This window comes from Melanerpes formicivorus, unplaced genomic scaffold, assembly GCF_026170545.1.
Source record: "Melanerpes formicivorus ecotype bairdi unplaced genomic scaffold, bMelFor1.0.p_v2 SCAF_10, whole genome shotgun sequence".
In the NCBI taxonomy this organism is placed as follows: Eukaryota; Metazoa; Chordata; class Aves; order Piciformes; family Picidae; genus Melanerpes; species Melanerpes formicivorus.
In genome coordinates this window covers 19,959,647-19,982,078 of record NW_027142362.1, presented here as the reverse complement: position 1 = coordinate 19,982,078, position 22,432 = coordinate 19,959,647, and the positions used below count along the sequence as shown (strand labels likewise).

Sequence of the window (22,432 nt, the reverse complement as noted above, 5' to 3'; positions counted from 1 at the left end):
CCTAGTCTCATTCCATCATAACAACATTTGTGTTTCACTTACATCTTCCTTGACTGCTGAGCTAATAACAATTACTCTAAATTACAAGGTAGATAAATCATCTGGGATAAAATAGCTGGGTCCAGTTTCATTACAATTTTAAATCCGAGTCCAAATAAAGTAAAATCTAACAGAAGGTGGTAAAGAAGCTTTTCTTCTAATGGCTGATCAGCACTTTGGTCCTATGGCTCTTAGGAGGTTTAGGACTCATTGGCTGCAGAGCACAAAGATGAAGCTAGATGAAGTCCATACAAGGACACTATTTGTGGAGGTGTGGAAAAAGTTGTTACAATTATTACAGTTGTCTGGATCAGTTGGGAAAAAGCTGACATTTCAGACAATGAAAAATGAAGTGCTGGAGAGGCTGGTAGAGGATCTAAGGCAAAAACAGGATTACAGCAAAAGGAGGGTGGAATGAAAGATAAAAATAGACCTGATAACACACAACTAACTTTGGTTAGTTTGTGGTTTGACACAATCTGTGATTTGACAGAAGTCTTTCATTCTATAAACACTACTTGTGTTTCCTCAAAGGTGCGCAGTGCAGTGTGTTGACTAGGAGCTAAAATAACTTCTGTAGTTATGAAACCAATGCCTATTCCATACGAGAAGGTTGAGTGCAAACTGGAAGCTATTTCTCGTCATGGTTCTCTTGGAGCAGTAGAGGTGGTAGGGCCCAAACCTGTGAATGCTGAAAGGGTGATATATTCCCTTGATTGCCTCTAAAATCTTCATGTTTGTTACTGACAGAATCAGGTACCAACCCAATCCCTAATGCATGCAGTGAGCTGCATTACTACAGGCAGGACTGCTGTGCCATTTGTCTGCATTATTGTAGCATGTTCTGAAATGCTGCAAACACTGTTATTTGAGGACCGTGAGAAGCTGCCAGTGTAATCACAGAATATTAGAGGTTAGAAGGGAATGAGAGCAAAGAGTTGGAATTTGCTTAAATAATAATCCTATGAATATTGGTATTGTGCTTCAGAACAAATGCATTCAAATAGAAATGTACATTTCTTTGATGGCAGAGTAACGTATCAGAACTATAGTTCACAAACCTTAAAAAACCTGAGATTCCAGTCTGTCATTATATTCCCCTCATATCAGAAACAGGGCAGGAGTAATGACTCCCACTGCAAACTTCCCCTTTTGACTTCTCCCTCACACTCCTCTCTCCCTGCTTTCCTTGTTGCTTTTATAGAGCTTTCCTGGTTTTTGTCTGACCCCTCTTGGTGGCTTTAAGAATTACTTTTGTCATAACAATGAGCTTGTTTTCGATGAGATGGCAGCAGTACAACAGAGTGAATTGTATGCTGATTTGGAAGAGGTGATTGCTCAAGAGAAAATTCCAGATTGTGCAATGGTGCTAGAGAATAACTAATCTGTGACTGGATTATGTAAAAATTATGTGGAGTGAACATGTTACACTGAGGGAGAACTGAGAACTTGAAAGTTAAGAGCAGTATTATTTTTAAGATAGTTAATTAACAATCTTTGTTCTCTTTGAAAACATTGTCTTTGGGGGAAAAAAAAATCTCTCTATGTCAGGAGCAGTGTGTTGGTCCAGACATGATCTTCAGAATTTAGTTGAGTTCAACTAACAGCTGCTTTTTTTTTTTTCCTAGATTTGATTATTACAGCTGGAGGTGAAAATGTGCCTCCAATTCCAATTGAAGATGCTGTTAAAAAAGAACTCCCGATTGTTAGCAATGCTATGGTGATTGGGGATAAAAAGAAGTTTTTGTCAATGTTGCTGACCCTAAAGGTAAACCAGTTTTAAAACTGACTTCAGGGGAATTGTACACCGGGAACTAACAAAAGAATTTTGATCTGTTTGCAAGAAGACCTCAGATTAGATGGGAGCGTGTGACTGGAAAAAATGCATAGCAACTTCAGACCAAACTGATGGCCTGAACTTCTTATGGTTAGGTGATCTGCTAAGCATCTGTTTACTGTTGTTTCCCTGATACATGAAGTTCAATAAGAGCAAGTGCAGGGTCCTGCATCTGGGTCTAGGCAATCCCAGGCACAAATACAGGCTGGGCAGTAACTGGCTGGAAAGCAGCCCTGAGGAGAGAGACTTGGGGGTGCTGGTGGACGAGAAGCTCAACATGAGCTCTCAGTGTGCACTTGCAGCCCGCAAAGCCAATCAGATCCTGGGCTGCATCAGGAGAAGTGTGGCTAGCAGGTCGAGGGAGGTGATCCTCCCCCTCTACTCAGCCCTGGTGAGACCCCACCTGGAGTACTGTGTCCAGTTCTGGAGCCCCTATTACAAGAGGGATGTGGAGGTGCTGGAACGTGTCCAGAGAAGGGCCACAAGGATGATCAGAGGGCTGGAGCACCTCTCCTATGAGGACAGACTGAAGGAGTTGGGGCTGTTCAGTCTGCAGAAGAGAAGGCTCCAAGGTGACCTAATTGTGGCCTTCCAGTATCTGAAGGGGGCCTACAGGAAGGCTGGGGAAGGACTTCTCAGGATCTCAGGTAGTGATAGGACTAGGGGGAATGGAATGAAGCTGGAGGTGGGGAGATTCAGGCTAGATGTGAGGAGGAGGTTCTTCACCATGAGAGTGGTGAGACCCTGGAATGGGTTGTCCAGGGAGGTGGTCGAGGCCCCGTCCCTGGAGGTGTTTAAGCCCAGGCTGGATGAGGCTCTGGCCAGCCTGATCTAGTGTGGGGTGTCCCTGCCCATGGCAGGGGGGTAGGAACTAGATGATCCTTGTGGTCCCTTCCAACCCTGAATGATACTATGATACATAGAATAAAACCTTCTAAAAAAGCCACTAAACCAAACAAACCCCCAAACAAACCTGTAAACACTAAAAAAAATGCAAATGCCATTTTGAAATTAAGAAGTCCCTTCTAACCTCTAACATCCTGTGATCCCATGAAAGAGTGAGAAGTCTGTGGAACTGAGCACAGCAGTCATTTTTATTCTTGCAGATGAGCAAAGCCAATCAATATTCCTGTTATGGCCAAAACCAGTTTCCAAAAGGTTCCAACAGAAACATTTCTCTGCAATTTCTTTTGATATAACACTAGGAGGATGCCTGTAGAATGAAACAGTTACTGGCTTTGGTGTGGCAAGTGCTTCATTTAAGAAACCACTGTTCTTGCAGTTTGTTCTGTCTGCACACATACTGAATGATCCTGCAGTTTTTCTCAAATACTCCCTATCTACATGTATAATTGTACTAGTTTAAGAAGCTTAACTTCAATAAATACTCCATAGAATAGACTAGAATAGAATAGAATAGAATTGAACTGAATTAACCAGGTTGGAAAAGACCTTTGAGATCATCAAGTCCAACCTATCATCCAACACCATCTAATCAACTAAACCATGGCATCAAGCGCCCCATCCAGTCTCTTCCTAAACACCTCTAGTAATGGTGACTCCACCAGCTCCCTGGGCAGCACATTCCAATGGCAAATCACTCGTTCTGGGAAGAACTTCCTAACATTCTTCTGAAATTTCTTCAACCTAAACCTCCCCTGGTGCAGCTTGAGACTATATCCTCTTGTTCTGGTTGCCTGGGAGAAGAGACCAACCCCCACCTGGCTACAACCTCCCTTCAGGTAGTTGTAGACAGCAAGAAGGTCTCCCCTGAGCCTCCTCTTCTCCAGGCTAAGCAACCCCAGCTCCCTCAGCCTCTCCTCATAAGGCTTGTGCTCCAAACCCCTCACCAGCTTTGTTGCTCTTCTCTGGACACATTCCAGCAAGTCAACCTCTTCCCAAAACTGAGGGGCCCAGAACTGGACACAGTACTCAAGATGTGGCCTAACCAGTGCTGAGTACAGGGGCACGACTTCCCTGCTCCTGCTGGCCACAGTATTCCTGATACAGGCCAGGATGCCATTGGCCTTCTTGGCCACCTAGGCACGCTGTAGGCTCATGTTCAGCCTACTATCAACCAGTACCCCCAGGTCCCTTTCTGCCTGGCTGCTGTCCAGCCACTCTGACCCCAGCCTGTAGCACTGCATGGGGTTGTTGTGGCCAATGTGCAGAACCCAGCACTTGGATGTGCTAAATCTCATGCCGTTGGACTCTGCCTATCTGTCCAGCCTGGCAAGGTGCTTCTGCAGAGCCCTTCTACCCTCTAAGAGATCAACACCTGCCCACAGCTTGGTGTCATCTGCAAATTTACTGATGATGGACTCAATCCCCTTGTCCAGATCATCAGTAAAGATATTGAACAGGAAGGGGCCAAGCACTGATCCCTGGGGGACACCACTAGTGCCTGGCTGCCAGCTGGATGTGGCACCATTCACCACCACTCTCTGGGCTCAGCCCTCCAGCCAGTTCCTAACGCAGCACGAGGTGCTGCTGTCCAAGCCACAGGCTGACAGCTTGGGCAGGAGTTTGCTATGGGGATGGTGTCAAAGGCCTTGATGAAGTCCAGATAGACTACATCCACAGCCTTCCCCACATTCACCAGATGGGTCACCTGATCATAGAAGGAGATCAGGTTGGTCAGGCAGGACCTGCCCTTCCTAAATCCATGCTGGCTGGGCCTGATCCCTTGGCCATCCTGTAAGTGCTGTGTGATTGCACTCAAGATGACCTGTTCCATAATCTTGCCTGGCACTGAAGTCAGGCTGACAGGCCTGTAATTCCCTGGTTCCTCCAGCCAGCCCTTCTTGTGGATGGGCAGCACATTGGCCAACTTCCAGTCAGCAGGGACCTCTCCAGTGAGCCAGGACTGTTGAAAAATGATGGAGAGCGACTTGGCGAGCTCACCTGCCAGCTCTCTCAGTACCCTAGGATGGATCCCATCCGGTCCCATGGACGTGTGGGGATCCAAGTGGTGAGCAGGTCTCTAACTACTTCCTCCTGGATTACAGGGGAACTATACTGCTCCCTGAATCCATCTGCCAGCTCAGGAGGCCAGTTGTCCAGAAGACAACCTATCTTGCTATTAAAAATTGAGCAAAGAAGATGCTAAGGGCCTCTGCCTTTTCCTCATCTTTTCTTACAATATTCCCCTCCATGTCCACTAAGGATTGGAGGTTGTCCTTGCCCCTCCTCTTGCCATTAATATATTTGTAGAAGGATTTTTTGTTGTCCTTCACAGCAGTGGCCAGTCTAAGCTCTGAATGGGCTTTTGCCTCTTTAATTTTTTTCTGACATGACCTAGCAACATCCTTAAACATTTCATAGGTTACCTCTCCTTTCTTCCAAAGATGATACACTCTCTTTTTTTCCCCTTAATTCATTCAGAAGTTCATTGCCCAACCAGGCTGGCCGTCTACCCCATTGGCTCATCTCTGGCCCGTGGGCACAGCCTGTTCATGCACCTTTGAGATTACTTTCTTGATGTAGGTCCAGCCCTCCTGGACCCCTTTGTTTTTAAGGGCTGTTTCCCAGGGTAGCTTCTGAGTTAGTTCCTTGAGTAACCTCTGGAAGTCCAGAGTGGAGGTTTTGTTGGTGCCCCTCTTAGCTTGACTGCAGTTGAAAACTCAATTATTTCATGGTCACTTGACCCCAGACAGCCTCTAACCGCCACATCTCCCACCAGCCCTTCTCTGTTTGTAAAAAGAAGGTCAAGCAAAGTCTTACCCCTGGTAGGCTCACACAGCTGCTGTGTTCATTAAAGCTCTCTAAAGCTGTGTTCATTACACTGGAGTAATGTAATTTAATTATTGGCACAATGTTCCCATGTAACAATGGAGTCATATGGAAAATACGGTCAAAATTCAAGGTCTGTACTTCATTATCTGATTGACACATTTTCAGTTTGTTCAGGTCATCTGCCTAAAAGCAAAAACCCCCTGTGCATTCAGTAGCCAGTTGGAAAGAAAATTACTAGTCTGTAGGTGGTTTTGCTTTTTAAGGCTTACTGAATGAGCCTTTTTGATTCTTACTGCTGGGTGGAACACTTTATGCCTTGCAAGAGCAGGCAGTTGATGATTCCCTTCATTTCGTATTTTAGAGTGTGCTGGACCCAGATACATCTGATCCCACTGACACTCTCACTGAGCAAGCTAGAGACTTCTGCCAGAAGATGGGAAGTAGAGCCACTAAAGTATCAGAGATTGTAGCTACAAGAGACCAGGCAATCTACCAGGCCATTCAGGAGGGAATCAACAAAGTCAACATGAATGCTACTAACAGGGTTCATTGCATTCAAAAATGGATAGTCCTGCCGAGAGATTTTTCCATTTCTGGGGGAGAACTAGGTAAGATTTACTGATCTATATTGAGCTGTGCACACAGGAAAGAACCTGCTGATCTGAAAGTACTCAAATGCAGTTTTGTAAGCAAAATTCTGGCTGCAGCCACTCGAGGGAAAAGAAAAACAGTACTATTACACAGTATATGTTAAAGAATACAAAAAATGGAGGGTTTGCTGTGTACACAGGTTATTAATTTGTGTTCAAGTACAGATCTCTAAGTAAATTTTGGATTCTTTGGGCAATTAAACAATTGATTTTGGTTAATTCTTTGTGCATTATGGTATTAACTTCCAGTACTAATATGAGAAATTTCTTGTTAAAAAGAAAAAAGCAAAAAAAAAGTGAGAGCCTGACAATAATGCCGCAGACACACTATCAGGCTCTTAGAGTAAATTGAGAGTTGTTTAAAAGCTTTGTAAACCATCATACTTTATTTTTGAATGAAAATAAAGAGTAGTAGTAAGCAGTCATCCCCATCCCATCTGTGGCTCTTTGAAATTCTGATGTTTATATGGAAACACCCATACATACCATGCTTGCTTCTCACTTTTAGCAGGCAGTTAACAGTTTGAGGGTGGGAGATAGTTTTCTAAACAGGCCCTGTATTAGAAAATCTTGGGAATCAAATCTCAAACTAAGACAGACATTTGTTTCTATTTCTGCTGTTGTGACTACTTCCCTCTTTTAAGGTCCAACAATGAAGTTAAAACGACTTGCCGTGCTTGAGAAATACAAAACTGAAGTAGCCTCCTTCTACGAAGAATAAGACATCTTTCATCCAAGCATTAAGAAAGATCTGTGAGCTAAAGAATTTCCTAATCAAACGCATTAACAAGGATTTATACTTGTTTTGGTTGTGTAGTCTATTAAGCAGAACCACTACAAATTGTTGTAGATTTAGTTGTTTGTGATACTCACCTGATCATTTGTCCTCTTTTTACAGAAGCATCTCCACAGAGTGTTTATTTTCTAATGCTTTTTTCACCTTATGACCTAAATGATTAAGATTAAAAACATCCTCTTCTATTGTATAAAGCAGAAATAACTGATTAATTCCTCTAAAGTGACACACATTATGCAGTGATTTTTTTTTCCCCCCCTATTTTTTTGTTCTTCAGGACATTGCCAGCAGCTCCTATTTTGGTAGATAAGTAGTGAGCAGTGCTGCTTAATGAACCTGTTATACCACTCCACTGATAAAAGAGAATTACTTTAACAAAAACCCAAAAAGGACTGATTTTTTTTTTCTATCCCAGAAGAGTTTCTTTTTGTTCACTAACCCATTTCAGAACCTAAATTCTGCTCCTCATTTCTTGAATCTGTGTTGAAATTACCATTTCTCCTAATCTGTTTTTAGGAGAAATAGTAATTCAACATGATCAAAAAACTGGGGGAATAGCTCCCTAAGACTAAAGGACACAAAATAGCAAATATGGGAGCTCTCACATCAAACTGCTATGTAGATCAGCTTAAGAAAAAGTGCTATCAACAATTTTAAAGGAAGAATTTAGAAGCAATGTGCATTCCTTCATCCACATATAAAAACCAAATCCTGTGATGTGAAGGATATATATGACAGCAAATTGCCTGAAGGGCTTGCTGTTAGTAAGTGATCATAGCATTCCAATAGCTAACATGAGCAGGCAGCCTAGAGCCACTGCTCTTGATAACAAAACCCCTGCAGAATAGGATATTGTTTCCATGAAAATTTCATTACCAGTCTTACACATCTTAGACTTTGGATTTGTTGCAAGTACCAACCATCAGCTGGACACATGAGACAGCAGCCTGGGATTATATAAAGAAAACAAGCAATAGGACTTGGAAAAGTTTATTTTTCCCCATTTTGTGCGCCATGGTAATTCAGAAGTTTTTTAACAGTATTAATCTAAAGGAAACAAGGAAGCAGCAGCTTGTAAAACACAGGAAGAAATGTTGGCCTATCCACCAAAAGCAGAGTGCACAAAGAATAAAGCTCATTGTTTTGCCTCCAACATGGTGTTAGACTGTATATAAACAAAAGAAACCCCAACCTGGGGTGCTTACTTCAACACTGTAAGTTGTTGCTGAAAAATTCATTTTACTTCTGAAACAACCAGCCTAAACAGTCTTAATAGAAAGTAATGAAGTGGAATAATAATGTCTATTAATAGAACTAAGCTTTAAGAAGCCTGGTTCTGGCAGTAGGGATAATCCTGTGCTATAATCATGAGTTTTAAAATACACATTTTCTGGTATGGTATACTAATGGAAGCATACCTTAAGACATACAGATCAGAATGACTCATAACACTCTGTATGTGAAGAGAGTGAAAAGAGTTGCCTTTACACCCGCAATACTTAGAGTAAGCAAGTCAAAAATAGTCTCAGATCCCCATAAATAGGGATGAATTATATTTCTGGAACATAGGCACCAGACCCAAACCTTCAATCTCTCTTAATCCATTTAGGACGAGTCCTTACATTCAGAGTTTCTAGAATAAAATGACTAGTCAATACAGGAAGACACATTGAGCAGACTATGCGTAAAAGTACAGCACAAAAAGCATTCCAGCAGAATCATGAACTATTTAGTATAAAATTTCAAAGTTAATACTTTCCCCTCACAATACATGGCAGAAGTAACTTTGTATAATTTATGCTTTCATTAGTATTCTGTTCTAGTGTGTTTCAGAGAGGAAAACTTGTAAGAATTGTTTTGGTATTTTGATCTGAAAAACAATTGTAGTTCAGCATTAATTCTCACCCCTTGCTGTTTAATGGTTGGGGGCTTTCTGAAGATACACAAACAGATTAATTCTTGAGATTTCCCCCCCCCCCCATGAATCACCAGAGTATCTAAGTGGTTATTTGAATTGATTTTAACATTAAATTGCTATTTTAAGTTATTTTATACCCGTTTCTGGTCATGATGGTCATCTTGTGCTATTGTTCGGCTGAAAAACCTATCTTTCATATTACAGTAAGATTAGTGTAGTAGGTTTTAACCATTAGGTGATTTCACGTTTCACAGATTCCATTACTGGTTTATTTGCATAACTTTTCTTTGTGGAAAGTAAAAACCTCTGGTTGAAATGGAAAATGGTAGACAGTTACAGTGGCAATAAATGAATTCACTTACATAAAAATGTTCACAAGATTGAAAAAAATAAATAAATAAGACAAAGCACTTAAAAAAAAAAATCCACTGAAAGCACGCACAAGCATCATTTGTAGCCATTTGGATTAAATTTATTAATGGAGAGGCCCTAAGGAAAGTTTGTGCTCTCTTAAGAGACAAGCAAACCATATGCATACAGGTATCAGGTTACATAGAAGGTACTTTGTGTGATGCGTCCGTTCTGAGCCACTGCAAGTAGCAGGAGAGAAGTTTAGTCTGTGTCCCGTACTCTGCGGCAGATCTCCTCTGTGAACTCTGAACACTTGGAATTACCTCCCAAGTCTTTTGTCAAAACCTGAATGAAAGAAAGAAAAAAAAAAAAGTAGTATTGCTAAAAAATGCTTTGTGGGGCTTATTTCTGCCTAGTTCTATATTGTTGTTCTTCTGTGTTGTCTATGATACTAAACAGGGATCAGAAGGAACACACCAAGATGTTTTTCTGCATCCCACGTGGCCTTCATCGTAAGCACTGTGCAGACTGAGCAGGTAGAGAAAACTTCAGTATGAACCTCAAGTATTATGGCACCAGATTTCAACATGATTTTATCTTAACTACAGGAAAAAAGTGTATTTGGCCAAAACTCTCCCAAATCCCCTGGCTGCAGAGTAGTGTAAATAATTAAGTTTTCAGTATGAAGTTTGTCCTTTGGAAATAAAATTCATGTGTGAAGGCTTGGGACAATGGCAGCTAATTGAAATGAAGTTTTACCTTTTTTTTTTCAAGGAAGCCTACAGAGAAAAAGCACACACAGCTCTTAACTAAACTAAGCAAACTTAAAGAACTGTTAACATGCAGCATTAAGAGATGGAAAAGTGAGGAGTTAAAAGAAACTTTATAATCAAATATAATTCCTGCCTGGCAGCATGGAAATTGTAAAGTACTAAAAAAAGTGGGAAGCACTGCTTGCCCAGCCTAGCTAGATTGAAGCAGTCTGGGAGAGAATTTACAATCACTGGTTTTCTCTGCACGTGACATACACACAGATCTTAATGCCTAGGGTGAAAGAGAGAAAAGGAAGAAATAGCAAGCATGAGAGGGAACCAAGGTTACCATTTTAAGATCTTGGAATTTCAACTGCATTATGCTTTTTTTCAATTGAAAAAGGTTTTCTCTGTCATTAGCATATAATCAGAACGCTGTAGGTAGCTATTAAACAAGCAGCCATGTAATAAATCTTGCATTGTTATCTTCCATAGAATTACTGACCTGCAGATGGAGGATTTAATTTCCAGAGCAGCAATGAGAACTTAGAGATGCACCTTTTTAGTCACTTGTAAGTTTAGACCTTTGTCTGTTTGTTTAAATTGGCTCATACACAGAAAGAGCTGCAAACAGACCACTTATTAAACTGCAACAGCTTTTTGTTTAAGCATGTTTATTACTTGTAATTACAAAGCAGCTTCTCAGAAATTCCTGCCCATCATCATCAGCATGATAACCTGACATGAAGCAGCAAGGCTAACTGATAATCCTCCTAAACTTCAGTCTTTGGGATTTTTCCGGCTATGTTGTTTTGAAAAGGTGGATATCAAGAGTAAAGGAGTGAATCCATAATGTTATAAGTAAAAATTCAAGCCATGTTTCAGAGCCTAAGTCTTTCCCACCAGATTATCCTATCTGAGTTTTAAACCTGGAGACACCTACTGCTTAAAGGAAATCACACATGCTCTTAATGGAAAAGTAAGTGCTGATAAAAATTGTTCTTTTGTATACTAAAAATGAATGAAAGGAGGAAAAAAAGTAATTGACCTGCAAAAAAAAGGAGCAGAAGTAATATAGCCAGGATTGAAATGCTATCAACAGAAGGGTGTGTTTAAGCCTGTGAAAAATATAAATGAGTGTCCTGATATGGGCAATGGAGATTGGAATCAATATGGCTGACCAATATGATCGAGTATTGTTCCTTTATTGTTCCAGTATTGCAGGCCTGTGGTGCGAGTATAGCACAGTAAAGTGTAGAAGCAGAGGAGAAAGGAAAGGCAGAAGTGCATAGCAAGGGAACTTCTACAACTTATATAGACTTGGAGTGCCTTGTTGGCATGGCTTCATTGGTTCCCTGTGGGTGACCACACATTGCACTATTATAGATTATTGGTCCAACTACTAATGACACAACGAGGTTGTTGATGCAGGTGCATATCATGTTGTCCCAAGATAGCTTTCCATGTTTATAGCTACCAGTGCCCTGTTTTAGTTACATGCTGCAGGCACAGCACTGTTGTGCTAAACTGCTAGCTGGCTCTGCACTTATGCTGAGCATGGCCTACCACCATGTCAGGCTCTAGGCCTGCACTGCCAGATTGCTCACACTGCTCATCGCTGGCATTGTCCCATCCTTCACCTCTGGATCTCTATTTAAATAGATATGCTTTGCATGCATTACAAACTTCCCAAGTAAAATAGCCCTAGTTACTGAAGCCTCTAATCCCTGTCATGAAAAACAGACATACAGTTTTGAGAGTTAAAAAAGCAGGGGAAAGATAAGATGAGCATTACTGAGACACAAGGAATGCTACAGCCTGCGCTTATTACTGAGCAGGGCTGATTTAATACCACCAAAGGTAAAGTAATGACTATCAGAGAAGTACAGTAGCACTGCTCATGAGTCAGGCCAGCACAGCAGGTCAGCCACTGTTCCAGTGTTCATGTTCTAAGTTACTTTTTGCTGTCGCAGAATACAATTTTAATTCCCTGTGCTTATTTGCACACCCTGATATTACCTTTCCATCTTTAATTGTCTCAAAGCAGGCTGTCTCAATTTTTGAGGCATACTTGTGCATCCCCATGTGACGCAACATCATTACAGCACTCAGAAGAAGGGCAGTTGGATTTGCCATGTCTTTTCCTGCAATGTCTGGTGCAGTTCCATGAACCTAGAAACAAATGTGAATGTATCTGTTACGATGCCAATATGCTGTTTACAATGTCCTAAGCAGTTCATCTGTATGCAAGCCACCTGAAACATTGCCCTCATGCTCAGGTGTCTTAAAACAGGCCTTACGATACTGTGATACAGTTAGTAGAAAGGACATAGGAAAGACCAACAGAGTTTAGTGCAAAGGTGACTTAGTTTCACCTTTCTGATGCCTAACACCTCCCAACTATGCTCTTTAAGTGCTGTTTCACAGAGCATATTTATCTTATGAAAACCAGGGAAAACAGTCTCAGTAAAAGGACATGCTAAAAACTATGTGTAATACTACTTCATCACTCTCTCTGGGCATAACTGCAGCATCTTTAAGGTAAAAATTAATTCTATGGGGACCTTAACTGACAGCCACACTGCATGTCATGGAAAAGCTGTAGATTCTCAAGCTGAGATAAAGTAGCTGTTAGCATCAGAAGACTTACTGATTCAAAAATTGCCACTCCATTTGCACCAATATTTCCACTTGGTGTTACTCCAAGTCCCCCAATCAGTCCGGCACACAAGTCACTGAAAAAAAAGCCCCAAACAAAACCAAAATGAAAACCTCACAAGTTGTTCCATATACAGGTGTCTTTGCAAGTTATTAAAGTGTATTTATTTCTCATTTTATTGCAACAAAAATTTATTTTATATACCTGCATAGTCTGAGAATATTGGGAAATAATAAATGCTGTCAGCCATGTTTGAAAATTTGTAGGACTCATAGCAGGAGACAATAAATGAAAATTAAAAGCAAATTTAAAATACCAGTATCACAGTATAACTAACTAAGGTTGGAAGAGACCTTGAGGATCATCGAGTCCAACCTATCAACATAGACCCCATGACTAGACCATGGCACCAAGTGCCACGTCCAATCCCCTCTTGAACACCTCCAGGGACAGTGACTCCACCACCTCCCTGGGCAGCACATTCCAATGACGAATGACTCGCTCGGTGAAGAACTTCCTCCTCACCTCGAGTCTAAACCTCCCCTGGTGCAGCTTGAGACTGTGTCCCCTTGTTCTGGTGCTGGTTGCCTGGGAGAAGAGACCAACCCCTTCCCGGCTACAACCACCCTTCAGGTAGTTGTAGAGGGCAATGAGGTCACCCCTGAGCCTCCTCTTCTCCAGGCTAAACAATCCCAGCTCCCTCAGCCTCTCCTCATAGGGCTTGTGTTTAAAGCCTCTCACCAGCCTTGTTGCCCTTCTCTGGACATGTTCAAGTGTTTCGATGTCCTTCTTAAACTGAGGGGCCCAGAACTGGACACAGTACTCAAGGTGCGGCCTAACCAATGCAGAGTACAGGGGCACAATGACTTCCCTGCTCCTGCTGGCCACACTAGAATAAAGAAGATTAAGACACAGGCACAAATGCACTCACAGCACAGAGTACTGTAGAAGTCTCAAAAACCAGCAACTAGATAAAGTGAGTTGAAATAGTACTGATAATGAGACTCATCTCATTTGATGTCTTTTAGTTAACAGCTACTGTGAGGGTGGAACTCTTCAAGCCAGAAGCATTAGTTGGAGTCTTGATTTTCTGTAGAACTGACACACAGCGAGTGCCATCTTAAGAGAGGCTGAACAAGCATTTCTTTACATTTATTATCTGTACAAAACCAGGAAATGGATTCTAAGATGTAAATAGTTGTTGAACTTTTGAACAAATTTTAAACGAAATTTTAAACAAATTCAGGCCATTTTCTCAATCTCTCTACTTAAGAGTTGCAAGGTTAGGAGACATAATTTGACATGCAGCATTTAGCTGAACATACTCTCTACATAAACTTTTTACAGATTGGAAAGTGTGTGCTGATGGTTTTGCCATCAAAACATCACATACCTCTACTACTGATGTTATTGAAATATGAAATTTAATGTGAAGGGGAAAAAAACCACACAAAAAAAGTCCCCAACACCAATAAAAAAAAAAGCCCAAACAAAACCAACCCCCCCCCCCCCAAAAAAAAACTAAACAAACCAAAACAAGAGCTGACAGGATATTAATGAGGCCACACATTTTTTCAGTGACTTAGCAGAATCATTCCAGTGTATGGTAAACGTGATGTAAAATTCCTAGTCCTACAGGCGTCTTATACAGTCTATTTTAGTTATTACATTTAGAAAGTTTCCCCCCCACCATCTAACTAGGTGTTCTTTACTAACATTTAGGACATAAAATACTTCACACATGTGGAGAAGTTTCCCTCCTGCCCTATATGAACAACATTCCTAGCCTCCAAAAGCAGGCACACAGTCCCTCCCAACAATATGTTAGTAACTGGAGCATGGTAATACCACCCTTTCTTCTCATTTGAAGTCTGATTTATAAAGTTTTAAACTCTGGATGCAAAAATCATCAACCATCTGGCTAGCATATAACCTGAATTACTGTCTGGGGAGTAGCAGTGCTTTACATGTTGGATTAATTGGAATTAAAATCTCCATACCTGAGGATGTCACCGTACAAGTTGGGCATAACAAGAACATCAAATTGTGATGGATCTTGAACCATCTAGAAAGAAGTATATTTTCATTAAGGTTAAGAAGTTAAGGTAAAAAATAACCACAGTTAAAACATATCAATACTCACATTCAGACACACAGTATCGAGATACATTTCATTAAATTTAATATCTTTACAGTTTTCTGCTGCCTCCCTGCATTTTCTCAAGAAAAGCCCATCAGACATTCTCCTGCAATAAAACAAACAAAAGAATCAGTCACTCTAAGCAAGCAATTCTGAAGATCAAAAAAACCTGCATGCAATGGCAGTTTAAATTAAGAGTGCAGAAGCTTAATCTGTAGCTAATTATCCCTTATGTTAAATCTAAATAACATTTAAAATATGTTACAGTCAGAAATTATGCCTTTCAAATTTCCTCCTACAGTACTTTTGTATAAGTAGTTTAACAGGTATACATTAATTCTCAGAATGACTCATTCATTCACAAGAGGCTTACTGAGTGTGCAAAGGTGGTGTCATGTAATATCATGTGCTATGACTTAGTTCAGTACAAGGTGGCTTGGAAGCTAAAACACACCAGCCATTTTCACACTTGATTTTAAAATTTGGCTTCTAGTTAATTTTCCAAGTAAAAGCTTTGCAAGGGAAGTCAGATTACTACAAACTTACTAATGGAAACAGTACGTTAACTATTACAGACCTATCAGGACTGGGTCAGGATTGCCCATTTTACTTACAAAGCATTTCCTTATTTCCCATTTTACTCACTCCCAGGAGCATCAACAGAAGTTACACATGTGAGGAAGATTTAAAAAAATTATTTATAATGAAAGACAAATTACTGTTTGTTGTTCCCAAAATGAAGTGTCAACATACATAATATTTGCCTTGTGCACAGCAGTAACGTGACTTCTCTGATTATTTCTGGCATACTCGAAAGCAAATTCTGCAATACGCTTGCTAGCTTCTTCTGTGATCAGCTTGATACTTTGCACAACACCATCGACAATCTGAAAAGTAAAAATGTAATCTGATTTTCCAAGTCACCATTGTGAATGTTTGTAACAAAGTAGAAGAGTTAGGCAGCTTCAACAATGCATTTCACAATAAAGAAATTTTGTAATGGGTAGCACAAACCACCACTGAACCTCAGTAGTAGGCCACCGAGATGGGCAGTTTCTGCTCAGGAAATACAGAAAGCCATCAGAAACACTCTGGTTGCAGTAACGTACCACATGCTCAATGCCGCTGTATTCGCCTTCTGTGTTCTCCCGAATGGTGACAATGTTCACATCTGTGTATGGGGTCTTGTACCCCTCAATGGAGACGCAGGGACGCACATTTGCATAAAGGTCAAATGTCCTACGCAGAAGCAGGTTCATTGATGGGTGCCCTGCAGCAATGGGGGTCTTTAAAGGCCCTGAAGGGAAAAAAAATGAAAGCAAGAATGAATGTGAAAAGAAACCCCTCCAGGAATCTGAGCTGAACCTCTTGGTAAAGTGGAGCTCCTACAGGAGATCTCCATGTTCCCACTTAATCTTTGTGCTGAAATGTCAGAGCAGTTCTCTGTGCTACTGAGTGCCACACAGCTGTATTAATCAACTCTTTAGAGCCCAAATTGCAATCCTTACACGGAACAGGAGCTTTTAGAAAAGATTCTCTCTGAAAACAACTTAGTAAGATGCTATTCATTAGGAATGTAGTTATTGCATACTACTGTGTATCAGCTGCATTAGAAATGCATTCTGCATAGAGTCCAAACGTTGGCATTCAGTCATACCCGCCTCTGGTAGTTCCTAGTTCTACAAGTTACAGACTTGACCTGAAAGGACTGTTTCACAATTACAGATGACTACCTGACATGCTATCCCCTATAATTAGCCATTTGATTGTGCTATAGGTAAAGGACTTTGGCTTTAAATCAGACTCATGATAAAACCAACAGTATTTAATATCTTCATAGTAACTCCCTAAATTCCCTAAATTACCTTTTAATCCCATTTTGTTTTTATCCATGGATTCTTTGGCTTCTGGAGGTATCATCCACTTTCCTCCTGGTCCTTGGATAGCTGTAACATTCCTCTCTTCCCACTGAATAGGAGCCTAAATACATTGACTCTATGTTAGTTTAAACATCATGAGTTTTGCTTTGAGTTTTAACTTGTTTCACAAAAAGGTGCATAAGGAATTCTGTCCAGGTCTTCCTGAACAATTTTTCTCTGGTAAGCAAGGGAAAGCGTGAGATGTTTGAACTCAAACTGTAACTGAGCGACAATGAAGTCGTATGAACAATGTATCATCATAATCTTGAATACCAGAGTGCCTCCCTAGGCATCCTACACCCAGAAATCATTAGAATTGCATTAGAATTACATTAGAATTAGAATGTCTTGCAGGCTCTTACAAGACATTTGAAAACTGAATTAATTGAGAACTCACCAGCCATACTGCCTGGAAGACATAAATACATGCTGTCTAACTGAAAATCTGCAGATGTTCCCCAATGCAGTCAGAATTTGCATTCAGTACAGGAATATTCTAAGTAGAGACAGACCACCACCCATTCCTTGCATCAGCAAGGACCATAAAGGAAAAGATACAAGGGTTTCCATAAGCAAACAGAACCAACCTAAGAATAACATCCCAGAGAAGTCCCTTTGAAACAAATAAATCTGATTAAGTATTCCAAACACACACACTGAGGTTTTATTCCTCCATACCTCCTGCTTGACTATCCAGAAGCAACCAAAACTATGATAAGGTTCTCATACGTAATTACAAAGAAGTTCACTTCTTCCCAATCTAAGTTGGATAGTTGTAAAAGAAAGATTATTTCTTGGTGCTGTTACTAGTAGGGAACGACTCAAGAGACTGCTTTCCTAAAGAGCTGTGTGCCCTTTCAAGGAAACATGACAAATTCTGGTGAAGTTCCTCAGGTAGTAAAAGAGGTCCTGGATACACTTCATACCTCTGAAGTGAATGTGGTTAGCAGAGCAGCAGTTTGATTTCTAGGAATAAGCCATTCCTTTCATCCACACTGTCATCTGCACTGGAAGTGATAGCGAATGAACAAACATCCTCTATCAGCTGCTCAAGATTGCTACATCACATATGTTGAGTTCATAACTTCAAAATTTAAACACAGCATTTGCTCTCAACTTTCTACTCCTCTGCCAGCTGATGGTTTCAAGCCTTTCCTTGATATCACAACCCTGTCTGTTACTAGTTGAAGGTTCAGACTCTGTCTCTTATCAAGAAGTTTCAGTAGCTTAACTTCCAAAAGATCAAGTCATGTTTCAAGAGAAAATATTTTAAATATGCCTAGTTTAGACTTCTTGTAGTTAAAATGCTTACAGAAAGACAAACGTGACTTACTTTAGCAGCATCAAAGATCTTCATGACTGCAGCAGAAATCTCAGGTCCTATGCCATCTCCTGGTATTAAAGTCACTGTTTGTGTCTAGGTAAAGAAATACCAGCAGTACAACAAATGAATGCTGTAGAAATGTTTTCTCTGTTGAAAACATTTTCATGTGTTGTAACTACTAGAAAACAAAGTTTCAGTTACAAAATACTGACTGGGAAGAAAAGCAGTAATGGACAAAAGCAAGGATGACCAGCTTGCTTTAAAGGGAGTGTGCAAACATTTGAGAGAATTGTGAGAAAATCTGCCAACTATCTATTCCTGTTCCAAAACACAGAGGTTTAACCTGAAAGACAGGTTCCTGCTCAGCACTCCTTGAAATGAGTAACCTCAGCATGCTTTCTTCTTGAAATTTGGAGAGGAGATAGTACCTAGTTATGGCTCTGCTATCATGTGTCTCCAGTATTCTCAATATACTGCTTAATACTGACACATGCTAGAAAAGATTATAAAGTACATTCATCCTAAAAAATCCCAACTTGGGCATGGCTAAAATTCTCCAGTGAATTCCTAAAAATCCAAGACACGTGTTTAACAATATCAACTTATTTTCCTTCCACAGTGTTCTCAGTCTTGTCTCTCTTATCATCATCAAAACAGATGAAATAAAGTGCACAGCCCAGGGTCAATGAGTAATAGGGAAAGAAAGTACTTTGCTTTATTACGTTCACTATTCTAATCATACATGCCCTAGCTTTTATGTCCCATTTAGAGATTTTCCCAATGCTTTTGCAAGGGCTGGTAAGGATCTACAAAAAAAGGCAGCTCAGGTAAGAGCATTATTTGAAAAATCCCAATTGAAGTCTATTCACAAGACACATTTCCATCCTTCTTCACACAAAGCATTCAGAATTTCAGTATATACAGACTGATATTTTAACTGATCTGAGCTGGAGAAATTCGCTGTGCACAACAAAAGAAGCGGAGCTTCAAGTAAAAACAATGCTGTTGAGCAAGCATGTTACTGATAGAATGCCTCAACATTAGTTTTGTGCCGTCTTGCATTGTTGCTTTGCAGCACAGCAGGACGCCACCTGTGACAGCAAATGTTTCATCTACAACACTACTATGGTATAAAATGAACCAGAGGTGCCTTAACCTCCAGTTTCTTTTCTACCTGCTGCTACCCTTTTTCTACCCTTCAGCTGTTGTACCTGTTGTTCAACAAAACATCTAATTAAAAGCCACACTTCCTCTTCAAAATCATGACCTGCTTAAGGGTGCATGCAGTGCTGCTGAGCCCCGCTTTTGCCTGAGCAGTTTTCAAGGCCTCCTGAACTAAAAACAAAAGGCCCGTGGGCACTTCAAACATCTACACACGAAGAAGGTAGAACATTTACAAGGAAATACAGTCAGTGTCTAAGGAGGGCCTTGAAAAGGCACAACTTCAGATGCAAGGTATTCTAAAAAGCAGCAGTAAAGTAAATCTAGTGCTTGGAGGAAAGTCTGCAAAAAAAATAGAAAATTAGAAGCTTCTCAACAATTTCTATTTGCCCATTGCCACGTGAGTTTAAGAGGACTGTCCATATTTTCTAAAAAGTTTTCATGCCACTTCTATCTTTGCCAGGGCCTTCAGGATTACTGTTTACACTTCAATATGCAATTGCCAAAGTCATTAACAATCTAATTCCAGCATGGCATTTAGAGCATATATGTTCACTTGTTTTGGCCTTATTTTGGGGGGCAATGTAAGAACAATGACAGTAATTTTATAACCCCTTTCTTGAGAAACTTCTTAAAAGAAAAAAAAGTGGTACTATTATACTCACAGCACTAACAAAACTTCTGGTCACCTGTTTTTGGTTTTTGAAAGCACCTAGCAAGCGAGAAACCTGCAAGAACATAAAGCAAATATAAATGTGAAACAAAATAAGCCAAAAAGATGCTATTTTACCACACAAATGGGACTTTAAAGAGCTAGCAAATCTTAATTTTAAAATTCCTCTCTCAAACTAGCATAAAACTCCAGATGAAACAAGAGTAACACTTTCCCAAGCTGCTCTCTGACATTCTGTGCACTGACACCTCCTGGGTATTCTTAGCACAAGGTGAACCCAGGACAGTGGCGCTGTGCAGCCTGACTCTCTTATGCTGCCCTATGGTGAGGTAAAGTCACAGCACAGTAACCTCAGTCCTTACAAACTCCACGTTTACAGTAATGTTGCAGTAACTCTTAACTAAACAAATTACATGATAAGGATTAAGATTCATGGAAAGCAAAGTGAAAAAAATCAGACACTTTGACTAACAGTTAGGTGAACAGTAAACATTTTAGGTAATGTTTCCAAAACTACTTTGCATTAGTGTTACTTCTTCCACTCAAACTGTGGTGGAATTAAAAATTCCACCTTTTACATCTGCAGGTGTTGTACCACTGCCTTCTGCATGCCTGTCAGTTCTGCAAAAGCTTGACTGAAATGCATGTTAAAGAAAAAAAATCACCATAGCAACAAGTCTACACAACATAGTCAAAGAACTACACTTTCTAACATCTGAATATTCTAAACTGGCTTAAGCTTCAAAACTGGGATATGTCAGCTTGTGCTCTTGTCTAGCTGAGCACCATGAACAAAACCTCCAATTATATCAGTGTCAATATTTAACTGCTGAAAAATCACAGCCTTCCAGTCCTACCCTTCCATCTGGGACTTGTTATACCTCTGTACATACTTAGGAGACTGAAGACTTTAAGTGCCACCAGACTTATGCTGTGTGAATTCTAACACACTCATCTATGTTGTTTCTCTGCAGCTAGCAGCCTAGACAGCAATTTATTGAGCTGTTTGTATTCCTCTCCTGTCCAATTTGTGTTTCTCTCTTTACTAATGTATGCCCAAAGGTAGCTGCACAGCAAAAGGGATGCTATTTTGGCACCAATAGGAACAAGAAACACCACCATTCTCATGTGGGAGAAGTAATTTAGACTACCATTTATTTTTACTTGTAATCCACCATGAGATGTGCAAGGTCATTGCACCAGGTAGGCAATGTTTACCCTAAGAAGCCATATCTTTCAGCCAGCACTTGGAGCAGTTAAAGTGGAAGCTGACGGTAAGTACCCTCCCAGTACAGTTCCGGTAAGGCGAGTCAGAATTCACATTCCAGAGTAGTGCAGGAAAAGAAACCATCTGTCTTGCCAGAAATCCCGTACCTGATACCTTATACTTAAGTTCAACATCTGTAAGACCAGGAAGAGAATGAGGCTAAACAAAACAGGCCCACTCTGACTTCAAAGTCATGAGCCCAGATTAACCCATGACAGTTCTTCCGTATTCTAGCAGACGGGTGAAGAGGGGCTTGATGACTTAAATGCCAGTGTGTCATTACTAAAGACACAGGAAAAAAATATTCATTTGCTCAAGGCAAAAGCAGCAGTGTTTCCGTGACAGCCCCGGGCCAACGGCTGCGTTTCAGAACGGTTCCCAGCCGGTAACCCCCCAAAGGACAGGTTGAGAGACAAAAAGCAATCGAACTGGGCCCAGAAGCTGTGTTTTTCCCCAAAAAACACGGCGATGGCTGGTACCGCAGGCTCTTGTCAGGAGTGACGTTTTCAGCCGTCATCGTTTGAAGCAACGATCCGTTAGTCCCGCTCGGGGCCCTGGCAGCCCGCAAGTGTAGTCATACGCCTTCGACCGTTGCCGCCTGAAGGATGATACCCGCTCCGCGGCCTGACAGTGACGAAGGGCCCTGTTGCCGCCGTGACCTCTACGGCGCGACCTCCCCGCAAGCCGCCGCCGTCCTCCCACCGGGCGCTCGCGGGCAGCAGAGGCCGCTTGAGTAACGGCTCGCCGTGGACCCTTCCCGCCCCCGCCCTGAGAGTCCGGCCCGGAGAAAGGGCAGAGCAAGCCCCACCGCCGCAAGACCGCCATTCGGCTGCATGTCCTACGGCTCTCCGCCCCTCGGGAGTGCGGCCAGGGCCCGCCGGCACCACGACCTTGCGGGTTGCGGCCCCCCACAGCAGCACCGCCTCAGGCACCAACGAGCAACCGCCGTGTCCAAGGTCACAGGCCCACCCCGGACAACTGCTCGCCCCAGGGCAGCGCGGGGAAGGGGCTTGTCCCCCGTCGCTTACCGTAGGCATCCACGCGGCTGCAGCCATGATGCGCCCAAGCACCGCAGCTCACTGACGCCCGAGAACACCCGCCCTCGCCTTGAGGCCGGAACCGGCGCGCGGAAAGCAGCACGCCCCGCCCCGCGGCCGTGAGGCCCCGCCTCTGGGAGCTGCCGCTGCGGCAGCGCCGGCTCCTCAGCTGGC

At 41.6% G+C, this 22,432-nt stretch overlaps 2 protein-coding genes across 5 annotated transcripts in view; one reads left to right on the top strand and one right to left on the bottom strand.

Annotated features, from left to right (window-relative positions):
• ACSBG1 (acyl-CoA synthetase bubblegum family member 1) overlaps window positions 1–9,533 on the top strand; it is a 38,147-nt gene extending 28,614 nt beyond the window's left edge. For all 4 annotated transcript variants that reach the window (XM_068144094.1, XM_068144092.1, XM_068144093.1 and 1 more), the window contains 3 exons: window positions 1,668–1,807; window positions 5,973–6,219; window positions 6,906–9,533. In XM_068144094.1, the coding sequence (XP_068000195.1) occupies window positions 1,668–1,807; window positions 5,973–6,219; window positions 6,906–6,982 (464 nt within the window). In that variant the 3' untranslated portion in view covers window positions 6,983–9,533. The remainder of the gene's footprint in view (window positions 1–1,667; window positions 1,808–5,972; window positions 6,220–6,905) is intronic.
• Window positions 9,426–22,354, bottom strand: IDH3A (isocitrate dehydrogenase (NAD(+)) 3 catalytic subunit alpha). Its single transcript, XM_068144096.1, has 11 exons — window positions 22,250–22,354; window positions 19,947–20,009; window positions 18,130–18,213; window positions 16,743–16,857; window positions 15,987–16,174; window positions 15,631–15,764; window positions 14,881–14,983; window positions 14,738–14,802; window positions 12,729–12,813; window positions 12,098–12,250; window positions 9,426–9,671 (listed from the first exon to the last, which is right to left on the bottom strand). Exons 1-11 carry the CDS (start codon window positions 22,274–22,276, stop codon window positions 9,588–9,590), a joined length of 1,101 nt encoding a protein of 366 aa, XP_068000197.1. The 5' UTR covers window positions 22,277–22,354; the 3' UTR covers window positions 9,426–9,587.
• Window positions 22,355–22,432: the final 78 nt, after the last annotated feature.

Coding starts and splice junctions, on each gene's coding strand:
- IDH3A (XM_068144096.1), bottom strand. CDS start 22,276: ATGGCTGCAGCCGCGTGGATGCCTACG. Junction 12,814..14,737: donor TTGTACGGTGACATCCTCAG/GTATGGAGATTT, acceptor CTTTTTTTTCAG/TGACTTGTGTGCCGGACTGA. Junction 12,251..12,728: donor GAGTGGCAATTTTTGAATCA/GTAAGTCTTCTG, acceptor ATTTGTTTCTAG/GTTCATGGAACTGCACCAGA.